Source organism: Oxyura jamaicensis, chromosome 1, assembly GCF_011077185.1.
Source record: "Oxyura jamaicensis isolate SHBP4307 breed ruddy duck chromosome 1, BPBGC_Ojam_1.0, whole genome shotgun sequence".
In the NCBI taxonomy this organism is placed as follows: Eukaryota; Metazoa; Chordata; class Aves; order Anseriformes; family Anatidae; genus Oxyura; species Oxyura jamaicensis.
This window is the reverse complement of record NC_048893.1, coordinates 74,575,181-74,587,748: the sequence shown is the minus strand read 5'-3', so window position 1 is coordinate 74,587,748 and position 12,568 is coordinate 74,575,181. Positions and strand designations below refer to the sequence as shown.

At 38.2% G+C, this 12,568-nt stretch overlaps 1 protein-coding gene across 5 annotated transcripts in view; it reads right to left on the bottom strand.

Annotated features, from left to right (window-relative positions):
• KRAS (KRAS proto-oncogene, GTPase) overlaps window positions 1–12,568 on the bottom strand; it is a 28,238-nt gene that overhangs the window by 6,363 nt on the left and 9,307 nt on the right. For 2 of the 5 annotated variants that reach the window (XM_035310958.1, XM_035310950.1), the window contains exons 4-5: window positions 11,465–11,624; window positions 3,418–3,503 (exon numbers count right to left, since the gene is read on the bottom strand). In XM_035310958.1, the coding sequence (XP_035166849.1) occupies window positions 3,418–3,503; window positions 11,465–11,624 (246 nt within the window). Of the gene's footprint in view, window positions 1–3,147; window positions 3,149–3,379; window positions 3,504–11,464; window positions 11,625–12,568 lie in introns of all 5 variants that reach the window. The other 3 variants (XM_035310972.1, XM_035310964.1, XM_035310943.1) reach the window with 3 other exon arrangements.

The following is a 12,568-nucleotide window of genomic DNA, read 5'->3' as shown; positions in this document are numbered from 1 at the left end:
TTGAATGTTGAAAATGAAATAAGAACAAGTGGAAAGTCTGTTCCCTAAAGGCATCAATACTACAAAATCAAATGTGGTCAACTTCCCCAGTTACTTTTTTCTGTAGCAAGGGACAGCATGCAGCTGACTTTTCTCCCTCTAACAACGGAGTTACTGTGCACAAGCTTCTCAGGAAGCATAAGATGTACTGAATGAAGGAGTGCTTTAAATCCAGGCTTAGGATTAGAAACTCAAAATACATGATGTATGCTCCAAGCTATACCATACAGCCACAATAAAGGTATGTTTGCTCTGAAAAACAGGCTGAGAGTAGGTTGCTGCATACAGGACAGAGCTTGCTCTTGACTCTTGTTTTTCCAAAGTGCAGCTAAGAAACATGAAAGGAACAGAAAAATCCCACTATTCCTGCAGAAACAACCTGATCCTGGCTACAGCTTCTCTTTGGCACCACAGTTCTATCATCTTGTGGCCACACAGAAATCTGGCTGTCTGGTTATGTGATTACAGGCACGTGTGCAACTTGGCAACCTGAATCTATCAATAAGAAACCATAAAATCATAAGGAATTGGGATTCCTTAAGGACTGCAGCCTCAAATAGATAGATCTTCACAAAAGTTAGAAATAGTGGAAGAGTCTTTTAAATATATTTAATAAATACTATAATACACATACAACAGTTGTGAGAAAGTTAACATGTATGTCTGTAGTTCCATGTGAAAATCGTTAATTTTAAGCAAAAATCTGTAAGTTAATGAACTTTCATAATTCAAGTATTTTTACTAACACAGCTCATCCTGAATTGCTTGTCTAGATGCTTCATTTACACCATAGAGTAGCTTTTCATTATATTATGTTTTTTATGTAAAAACCTCTTAATGCTTTCAAGAGAGAAATCTTTTGAGGATCTTACACTGAGTTTCAGAGTTTTCTTCTTGCTTGTTGGAAATGAAAAAATGAGCAAAAGGTTTTGTGTACTTTCTGCTTTATGTAACAACCAAAGGAAATAAAAGCTTGGAAAGTGACAGCAGTTAATAATAATCTGGGTAGTACAAGGTTGCTCAAAACTTCGGCAAGATTAAAGTAACTAAAAAGGTACCTTGTAAGTGGCAAGAAGATAACTGAATATTCCTAGAGGTACCAAAACACTCTGAACCATCAAATTTGACTACCCACAGACAGGGAAGGAAAATAAATACCGTGCATCACTGCAAAGTGTGCTTTGGTGAGTATTTCTGAAGTTCTGAATACCAGGTGAAAAACTTGCATCATTAGGTGCTGCTCTCCTTAACTTTTCTACTATACAGCAGACTGAAATAAAATACGTATGTCACGGAATGGGAAGTAATACAAGCCAGAGTGTTTTAAATGCTGGACTTGTATGCCACTAGAATCACTACTGAATTACAGCTGTACCACAAGAATTTTGGAGTATGCTTCCTCCAGCTTAACCTCCTGAATATGAAGCTGCTGAAATGACTATCGGTACCTTGAAGATTTTTAAAGGGATTCATTCGACTATGAAGATGAATGTCTTCTCTCCTGAGAAGGCACTCTGCAAGTTCTACAGTCTTGTATCCAAGACTATTTTTGAAATAGGATATGGAAAAAGAAACAATATCCATTGCTGACAGAAGAGATTTCCCTTGATCTGGGGAAGAAATAAGATGACATACTTCTTTTGGAAGCAGGCAGAAAGAAAATAGGAAGCAGGTAAAAAGAAAGTGTACGTTCCCTGAGCGATATTAAAATATTAATAATAAAAGAATCCCAGAATCTGAAAAACAAATAAAACCACAGTTCCCAACATCCTATTCTCCTCCCAAGGAAGTCTAAGAAAAGGAAAAGCAGAAAATTCAAGATCTAGTATACCAAATGAAATTTTACTTCAAGAATTACAAATGAATGCTTTCTTTACTAGACTAATTCTGATAATGGGGATCAAGTGGGAAATTATTTACTGAGTGAAAAGGAACAAACATTCCCATAGGAAGAGGAGCTCAAGGAACAAGGTCAAACTTATATCAAGGTGGAGGGCAAGGGTTTAGTAGAAACACTTAAAATATCTTACATGGAAACAAAGGCACTTCACATCGTGGCTATATTAGTAAGACAGCAAAAAAAAAAAAAATGGCATAGTTGGCTTTCAGAAGACTACAGGAAGGAGGCCTAGACAATTTTAATTCTTATTTCATTTATCAAAAGCAATCATGTCAAGTTGCTTTAACTACAAAAATAAAACAAGGTGTTTCCATGGCATTTTATTAAGATATTTAGGTGCAAGAATGTGGGGAGCTTCATAACTGAAGTTTTAAGTTTCCTGAAAAGGAAGCCTTTGATACAAACAGTATCATAAAGCATCTCCTCTTAAGCAAATATCTGAAGTTGCATCTTAGAGCAGTCATTCACTCTTAGCTTTTCAGTGATATAATAATCCTGAGAGGATCTAGTAAAAAAAAAAAAAGAGTTACATAATAAAATCTCTCCCCCCTCCCTCTGAGGATGATTCCCTTATCGAGTTATATCTTCCTACAGATACGATAGTCTTTTTAAGATGGAATTTGAATTCCACTACCTTTCTGCAAGGTGTCCTAAAGTGTGAAAAACACTTCTTGAAAAACACGCTATCTTTTAAACAACAGGAAACTCCATATCATCCTCCTGCTTGCAAAGTATATAAGGAGTAACAACCCACTTTCTGATTTGTTGCAGAAGAAGGTAAAAAATTAATGGATTAGTAATATATGCAAGGAGCTATTTTGATGGTTTATCCAGACATCACTGGAAGTGATTGAGACTAGCACTGTTTCCACATCACAGATCCTTCTCTCCTCCTTCCTATTCTTCTTACTTGGAGTGTATCACTAACGAATTGTTTGCAACAATTCTGGATATTTTTTTTTCCAGTTGTACTTCACTGTTGCCTGTCCCCTCCCTCCTTTTTTTTTTTTTTTTAAAAAAAAAAAAGTGAGGAACTCCTCTTTCTGCACCTCAGAAGGCCTATAAATATTATCTTCTCCCCTCAGCTCATCAGCTGAAGGTTCACTCAACATCCAACTTCAGTAGTATCTGCAACTGATCTGTATTAAAATATTTTCCTTTCAACTTCCTGACACATGAAATTAAATCTGTACTTTACAGATGGAGACCCTGACATGCAGGAAAGACCTCATCTTACTCTATTTATCAAAAACCTTTAAAACAAAGCAAATCCATGTGTGTACAGTATAGTAATCCTGATTAATATTCCTAGCAATCTGATTCATTTTATATCTTAAATTATGTAATTAATCATAAAATCTCTGATTTGCAATATATTCTCAATCAGTTTTATTTGGCAAATGATTTGTAGAACTTACCCTGTTACATTACAAGACTTACCCTGTTACATTACAAGGCATTTTTTAATTTTCACGCACCCTGGAGTCTTTTCTTCTTTGCTGATTTTTTTCACTCTGTACTGTCGAATCTCTCGCACCAATGTATAAAAAGCATCCTCCACTCTCTGCATTGTAAAACACAACTCCTTAAAAACTGCTTTATTATCAATTGACATATTGGAACACCCATGGCAGAGGAAAAAGCACCAGAATTATGAGCTTTACTTGAGAAAAAAATGTGCACCTCCAAATGGTCCACAGCAAAGCTGTGTTCATATTGAGTCCAGAGATAAATATCAAAGATCCTGTCCATCACAACAGCACAATGGAATAAAATTCTCAAAGATGTCACAGAATAAGCCCCAGGACCTGCCTTCCTACCTGACAAAATTTCTTTCAAATTTTCTTTCTTTCTTTCTAACAAAGATCAGCTTTGCATTTAAGGTACAGTTTAAGATTTAGCCCAGAATCCAACTTTGTCAAGCAAACTTTTTTCTCCTCATTAATATATTTAAAATGCTGGGCTTGCATATTTGTTGCTTGATAAGTACTTTTTAATGCAATGAACTGAGACATGCCAAAGAATTTATTGCTAACCAGTTACCATGAAATCTATTCTTCAAGACTTCTTTTCTTTTCCTGTGCCAGGTAGCACTAGGACAAAACAGAATAAGAACAATTTTCTTCTATTTCTTCCAGTGCTGAAAATAATAGAGCTTGTATTTCTGAATCTTTTCACACATTTTTGTGGGCATGACTGTATTTAGCAGGCACAAAGCCCTATTAGATTGGTAACTAGGGAGTACTTGCACACAGTTAGCCAACTATTTTCACTTCTTAGCCAAAGTGAGAACCCATTACTTTTTGGGCTGGCAAAGTAAGCTTGTTTATTCTGTCTTGAAGTACTTGCTTTGCAAAAATCTGTGCAACAAGTTAACAAAGTATAGAAAAATTCTAGATCAGGCAATTCCATAGCAGGTTACAAATAAATAAATTCCCCTAAGAATACTAAATTTCATTATTGTTTTTAAAGCTACTTCTAGAGCAAACACAATGCTTCCAAATTTAGGAGAGTGAATATTTGAGTCACGGCAAAGTGCTCTTTAAGAAGTATATCAAGTGTATCTATTTCAGAATAACTTTCAAATGAAATACTTATTGTAATTACAGAGGTTATTCTTCCATGCAGACAAAGCAACAAGTTCGTTACTGATCACGTTTAAGGGCTTAGTTCACATCCACACAAAAGGCTCACCCACTCTGCTCTTCCTGGGCTACTTCAGCACCCGCCAGGGTTGATAACAACACTATGTACAAACAGCCTGTGATGTTCTGCTGCTCGCATCTTCCTTTGGTTGAGGGGAGCTCTTCAGGCATGCCAGGGCAGTGTTTCACTCTCCCTGGTCTCATGCCTTACCTTTCTGCAGCTATGTGTTTATATCACTTAGAGATGCTGAGGCCTGAAGAATGGTGTTAGCAAACACAAGATGAAAAGGTACAGTGCCAGCCTCAAGTTGGCGTTAAGGTTTAGCTGCAGCTTTTAAAGGGGACAGTAAATCTTTCATTTGCATTCCTGTCAGTCTCATCATTTGTCTCCTCAGTTATATCAAGTGTTGTTAATTTACTATAAGGTCAATATTTGGAATAACAGTGGAAGAGACTGAAGATCAAGGAACACAGTACAACCATGTAAGCCCCAAAACCTTATGATTATCCAAACACACAATCCAGGTTTGTATTTGGCAGTTTTTCCTTAAGTTCTCTCCCCAACCCACCTTTGTACTATACAACTTGTAACAAATATAGCTAACATCTACTGCTGCAGTTACTGGGTCATTTTGCTTGACCTGTACAATCGGTTATCATATTTCAGACTCATTCTTAACACACAGCTGATGGTACGTCTGACCTACAGCCATACAAATTTTGAATATTAAATGCATTTTATTCTAATTTTTTGATTGTATCTGTTATACAAAACGCGTCCTGTTAGCATGTTAGACAAATTCCCAAGTTGTCTTACATTTCAGGTCTGAAAGTTTGCAAAATTTAAAAGAGCCATTAAAAACAGCCAAAAAAACAAGTAAAGCTCATACTTTCGCGTTTTCCGAGAAGGCATGGAAACATATTCCATTAAAAAGAGGAAAGAGTAAACACTGATCCACTGCTATGTGCCAAAGCACAGGCTGTACAAGAATCAACATTTTTGCAAGTCTACTGTTTTGCAGTAGAAATACCTAATTTGATTATGGAGCTTTCACATAAATAATTAGATAATTCTTCAAAGTTTATTGCCAAATTCCCCATCACCATCAGGAGCTGTGATTTGCTCTAGCAATGCAGAGAGAGGGAGACAGACAGACAGAGTGAGAAAAGAAATTGCTACTACTGCCACCATCAAGAACAGTCTTATGAAGTCTGTCGAGAGAAATTACTCTGAAAGAAAACTGTATACAAAGAAAGACATTTGATAATTTCATTGGTACAAGGTGGCATTTTAAAAGAGTCAGATGCTGGTTTTAAAAAGAAGTCATTATAACAGCAATTTATTTTAACAGCTCTCAGTACTTTTTCCTTAAATGAGCCTGCCTCACACACCTGGAATATAATCAATCAGTTCTTTTAGCGGACATAAATGGAAGTAAGAATATCCTTTGGCAAATATTAAAAACTTAATTAAATAGCAGTTTAGATGTGAGCAGTCTGAAGAACCCATGATCTCTACGGCAACGTTGCCCTAGATGCTTTTGACTTAGAAGACAATCTTTCTTTGCAAGTAATCATATTTTAAATTGAATGTTTGGCTATTTCAATAAGGACCAAAGCATAACCAGGAATTTTCACCTGTTCTGCTTCTATAAACAGTGCTTAAAAGAGATTAATGATGGTTAACCTTGACATCTCAAAAGTGTTCCGATCACCTTTATACACTTTATAAGAGTTGGTTTCCTAAAGCCAACTATTATACAAACAAAAGTATTCCTGTGGACATGGGCAAAAAGAATGATCCTCACTTGCATAAAGGTATACCTGACAAAACTTTGCAGATGCAAAGTCAGTTCAGCCAATCCCAGGTGATATATAAACCTGCAAAAACCTACTAGCTCCTGCTAGTAGGAGCTAGTTAAGGCTCTTTCTGTTTTTGCTGTCTATAAATACAATGCTTCAAAGGACTGCAACTCAGCCACATGCAGAAGTAACTTTCACTAGTTGGGGTGGTAGCATTTATTTAGTTTAGAGTTGTGTTATCTTATGAAGGTGTGATGGTTTAACTCAGGTGGGCGACCGAGTTCCACCACAACCGCTCTCTCACTCCCCCTCCTCAAAGAGGAACGGAGAGAAAATACGATGAAAGGGGCTCAAGGGTTGAGATAAGGACAAGGAGATCGCGCAGTAATTATTGTGACGGGCAAAACAGACTCAACATAGGGAGATAGTAAGATTTATTGCCTATTACTAACGAGCTAGAGAAGTGAGAAACAAAGGAAAGAAACCAAAAGCACCTTGCCCCCCCCATCCACCCTCTTCCACCTCCTCCCCCCAAGCGGTGCAGGGGAACAAGGGAATGGGGGTTATGGTCAGTCTATAGAAATTCTTCGCCGCCGCTCCTTCTCAGTCACTCTCGTCCCCTGTGCTGTGGGTTCCCTCCCACGGGATGCAGTCCTTGCTGAACTGATCCTGCGTGGGCTTCCCACAGGCAGCAGCTCTTCAAGAACTGCTCCAGATATGGGTCCATACCACAGGGTCCTTCCCTCGGGAGCACACTGCTCCAACCTGGGTCCCCCACAGGCAGCAGCTCCTGCCAGGTCACCTGCTCCTGCGTGGTCTCCTCTCCACAGGCTGCAGGTCCAGCCCAGAATCTGCTCCAGCAGGGGTCTTCCACAGGCCGCAGCCTCCATCAGTGCAGGTCCACCTGCTCCACCGTGGTCTCATCCCTGGGCTGCAGTGTGGAACCCTGCTTCACCGTGGTACTCCATCATGGGCTGCAGGGGGACATCCTGCTTCACCATGGGCCTCACCACAGGCCGCAGGGGACTTCTGCTCCGGCGCCTGGAGCACCTCTCCCCCTCCTTCTTTGCTGACCTTGGCACCTGCAAGGCTGTTCCTCACTCCTCTCACTCTCCCAGCTGCTGTGTGATGCAGCGTTTTTTTTTTTTCCCCTGTCTTAAATATGCTCTCACAGAGGCACAAACAACATCACTTATTGGCTCAGCTCTGGTCAGCAGTGGGGCCCTTACCAAACATGGGGCAGCTTCTAGATCTTTCTCACAAAAGCCACCCCTGTGGCCCCCTGCTCCCAAAACCTTGCCACATAAACCCACTATAGAAGGTTAAATATCAGATATCTCGCTATGCTCACATAAATTCTGCACAAAATCAGAATTGCAATTATGAATTTAACCACTCAAAAGTTAAGAAATGCCAGGATTACAGCTGTCTGTCCTACCTGAAATTTCACCCTTGCTGTGCACATGTACCCTTTTTTGGTTGCCTCTATTTATGTTGTTAGGTAAACAGCAAAACTGTTTTCTTCAGCATCCTGGAGTCATTCAGCACAGATGTTGGATGCCAAAGTTCTGTTCCAACATTATCAGAATGTTTTTTTTTTTTCCTGAGGCCTTGTCCTTGGGAAGGACTGAACTTTTCTGGAAATATTTTACATTACAAACAAGTGGCGCAAAACAAAAACCTCACAAAAACAAACAAACAAACAAAAAAAACCACAACTCAGCCTGCACTGTGAAGTCAAGTTATAAATAACTGAAAACAGTATTTTAAAAATGGAAAGTGTTGCACAACTATACACATAACAGCAGCTTTGAATGAAGCATAATATTGTTAAACAGTTACAACAAATCCCTAAAAGATTACAAGGCAGTCCAAGCAAATTGTCTAAATTATCAGCTATTTGTGCATCTTACCAGAGATGTAAGAATAAATGTCTGTAAACACTGCACCAATTACACACAGGTTCTCTCCAGACATCACAGCATAAAAACAGCATCCTTGTCATATAGGTCAATGTAATTAAACACTTCAGAAAGTGTATGTTCTCAGCAACAACTAAAGCATACAGCAGCTCCTACATACCGGCTTTTCCTTTGAGTCTAATAAAAGTAGGACAGTGGCATTAAAGGATACCCCCTGATCCACATCTTAATTGCCAGTTAGAACCAATTAAAACCACATACACTAGCTTTCCTAACAACTTATTTCTGCACTTCATTTCAGTGTTATTCCGTTTCATATTTTTGACCTAATCTATCACTTAAGATCTTAAATAACAACTGAATTAGTTAGAACAGATGTAAGATTTTGCCAGAGCATGAAATGCTTTCATTTTAAAAGATATGCCTTGGCAATCAAAACAGAGTAGACAGACAACTCTTTTGCATTTCTGCCTCTCTTACTTCCCAAGAAAGCTTCTCTGATTTAACTCCCACAAAGGTGGGGCGCAGAGAAGACCTAAAGCAGCTACGCAGCAGGGAGCCCTTCAGCAGCGCATTAGTGCCAACATTTGTGTGATGGCAGGTACAGGAAGGAAGGAGAAAAAGTGTTCCTACTGCTGAATACTCATGTCAGGCCTTCTGCACATTCCAGGAGTTATTGAACCATCAGCTACACTTGTTCATAGACAGAAGTTCTGCATGTAGCCAGAGTATCCGATTTTTATTTTTTATGACAAGGACTGAATTCTGCTCAATAAAAATATAGTCTATGGACCACATCCAGCTCACAAAATGGCTTGACCCTCCCCCCCAATTTAAAGAGTTACTTTTGAAGAAGATATATGTGCATTTATATTTCTAGATAAATCAGTGTGACTTAAAAGTCACAAAACATATATATGCATGTATACACATATATACACACTCATATACACAAATATTTAGATGATCTTGCTGTAATTAAAGAGCAGGTTCTTTCTCCAATTCACTTCTATCTTCTCAACAGTAATTTATTAACATAGCTTTATAAACCTCCAGCATGAGGAGGTTTAATAACACAATGTGTTATGAACACCAATATGAAAGAACCAGCAAACATACATAATGATTCAACATTTAGAATGCAACATTCTCAGCAGAGACTAGTATGTTTCTTCACTTTAAAATCTGAGACCTTTAGGGACTCCTTATCTGCAGAGGGTGTAAAGCTTGACTTTGAAAAACAAAAGGCAGCCAGACGCCTTCTATTATATTTCAATTGGCACTACCAAAAATACAAAGTCACAGATTAGAAAACAAATTGTAGCAGTAACAGTTCATGAGACAAATTTATTGTCCTCTGAAACAAGTACAAACCTCTGGCAGACCTCTTAAAAGACGTATCTGGATGAAAGAAATAGTACTAATAGTACTTCAGGTAAAAGAAGACTAGAAGAGTGGACAGGTGTGGTGATTTTTGGGCATGCAGTTTTGTGTTAGGCTAGGCATGGCAGACTGCTTGTAGGAGTAATCTTCAGTTTGTGGGCGAAGGAACCTTCTTCGAAGATACACCCACTTTCATTAAAAGCATGCAGGAGTATTTCCTAAACAATGCCTGACACTTTCTACAGCAGACAGAACAAATTAAGATCTATATGTTAGTATACAATTTGTATTTCAAACCTTAAATGTAATTTCAGAGTTCTTCCTTTTTATCCTAGCATCTCAATGACAGCCACTAATGCATGAGCTTCTAAACATTCTAATTATTCAGACTACTTATAAGTGCCACACTCTTCAGAACACTCTTATGGCCTCGTTTATTGACAGCCACTGAAGTTCTGTAGTTCTGTTTTCCTTATCCTACCTGACAGAGGTTTACAGGCTCTCTTATTGCCAGAAGTTAGAATCCCTTTGATTCCTCAGTGAAGTTTTACTTAGCAGCCCAGGTTTCAACTTGTCAGAAACTTGGGTGGATGTAGAAAATTTGCACTAATGAAATATTCACTTTTCTTTATCCAAAAATAACTTGCATACTGTCCATGAAGAAGTTCTGCCAAATGATGCAGCTGAATGTATTCAGCAGTTACACAGCATTACTTGAATTGCAGCATTCTGCCCTTATTTGTCTTTTTCTGCTACACCTACTTCCCAATTCATAGCTTGCATGCAACACTTCTGATTATGCAGAGAGTACAAGTTATTTGGCCACTCAGGCCTGGTTAAATTCCGTACTGAGAGTCTTTACTCTTACCAAAAAAAGAATCAACTTTTTTTTAAGAATACTTTCTCAAGCACAGAACCAGTTTCACCTGTAACTTCCAGCTTATCTTCTCCTGAATATACCACCGTGATATATACCACCATGTGCAGCTTTGTTCCAGAAGCTTTGTTCTTTGTTACAGAACACTGAGAGGGCCCTAGTCCTGCCTCTTCCACCTACAGCAGTGGAGTACAATAAACAAGTGTTTGCTCTAAAAATGTCAGGAGTACAAGTTTACATAAGCAATTAATCCTGTAGAACCACATTATGGTTTGGAAGGGACCTTTAAAGATCATTTGGCTCCAGCCCCCCTGCCATGGGCATGGACACCTCCCACCAGACCAGGCTGCCCAAAGCCCCATCCAGCCTGGCCTTGAACACCTGCAGGGATGGGGCATCCACAGCTTCTCTGGGCAGCCTGTGCCAGTGCCTCACCACCATCTGAGCGATATATCTAATATATCTAATATCTAATCTAAATGACCTGTAATTTCAAAGATGACTTACGGTCAATTGCTGAGCTACAAAATAGGTTTATCAAGTATGTTCAACTAAGGCTAAGTCAATACCTGTAAGAAATATTATTTTGGTTACCAATTAAGCATACAAACAACTCAAATTCTAGCCTTATGTTAAGAATTCTGCAGCTATCTGACAGTGGAGTGCAATAGCAGTGAGGGTCTCATTCTTTAAGTTTGTGCAACTGAAGCAAATCACACATTAATAAACAACTACCACTTGTCAGTGAGATGACAGAAAAGACACCAAAAGAATTTCTGCTCTGCAAAAGACATCCATTGATATGACCAAGCAATTGTCAATACCCAGAATGATTAACTTTATGATAATTAAGATGGGAGTTCTATATTTTTATCTGGTAAGTTTTGAGCTTTACCTGTCTTGTTTTTGCTGATGTTTCAATGAAAGGAATTCCGTAACTTCTTGCTAAATCCTGAGCTTGTTTTGTATCTACTGTTCTGGAAGGCAAATCACATTTGTTTCCTACTAGCACCATTGGGACATCTTCAGAGTCTTTAACTCTTTTTATTTGTTCCCTAAAGAAAAAGACAGATTTTATTTAATAGATATTAATAGTTTATACAGTAGATTTAAAACCACTGAAACAAAATGAAAATAAAGCATTCCAATGTCATCACTTATACTGATCTACCACACATACACTATAAAAAAAACACCAGAAAGTAAATTGACCAATCCTATCACCATCAAGTATATTATCTTATTTTTAAAAAGGCTGACTTTTTCAGTAAGTTTATTCATCAACAGTGCTCTTAAGGCTAAACTGCCACAGCTTATCATTAATGACAGCTTGTCATTACACAAGAATTCCCCCCCGGGGCCGGCCCCCCCAAAAAAAAAAAAACAAGAAAAAAAAAACAAGGAAAAAAAAACTCAACAGTTTATGTCAGAACAAGCCTAAGCAGCTCTGGTATAAATCTTACTACTGATCTCTCATACTCAGCACTCAATACCCAACTCATTTGCCGAGATAAAACGCTGTCAAAAGCCCTATGCCTGTTGCCTGTACTGTGTTTTTTGTGTTGTTTAAGTCAGCATTACAAACCCTGCTTTTAGAAAGGGGGCTTTTAAACTTTGTCTGAAGACCACTGGTCTGGTACTCTACAAAGAGAAATTTGGTATGGAGGTCTTTTCAAACACTAGCTAGAAAACATCTTTACAATACCATTTAGATGTACAAGTCAGGAATCTCAAATAACGATCACTCATTTCATTTCTTTTGCTTTCCCAAATAATCTGGAAGCCATTTCTTTAATTAACATTGTCACTGTTTTGATATTTACTTATAAACCCTCAGCTTCAGACTGTAAGGCCATCCACAGGTACGTGAATGCAAGAAAAAAAAAAAAAAAAAAAAAAAACAGCATTTGACCCAGTGTTGAGATAAACAGGGAAGGCCTTTTTATACTAGTCTGCAAATCTGTCTTTGTGGAATTATATATATATATATATATATATA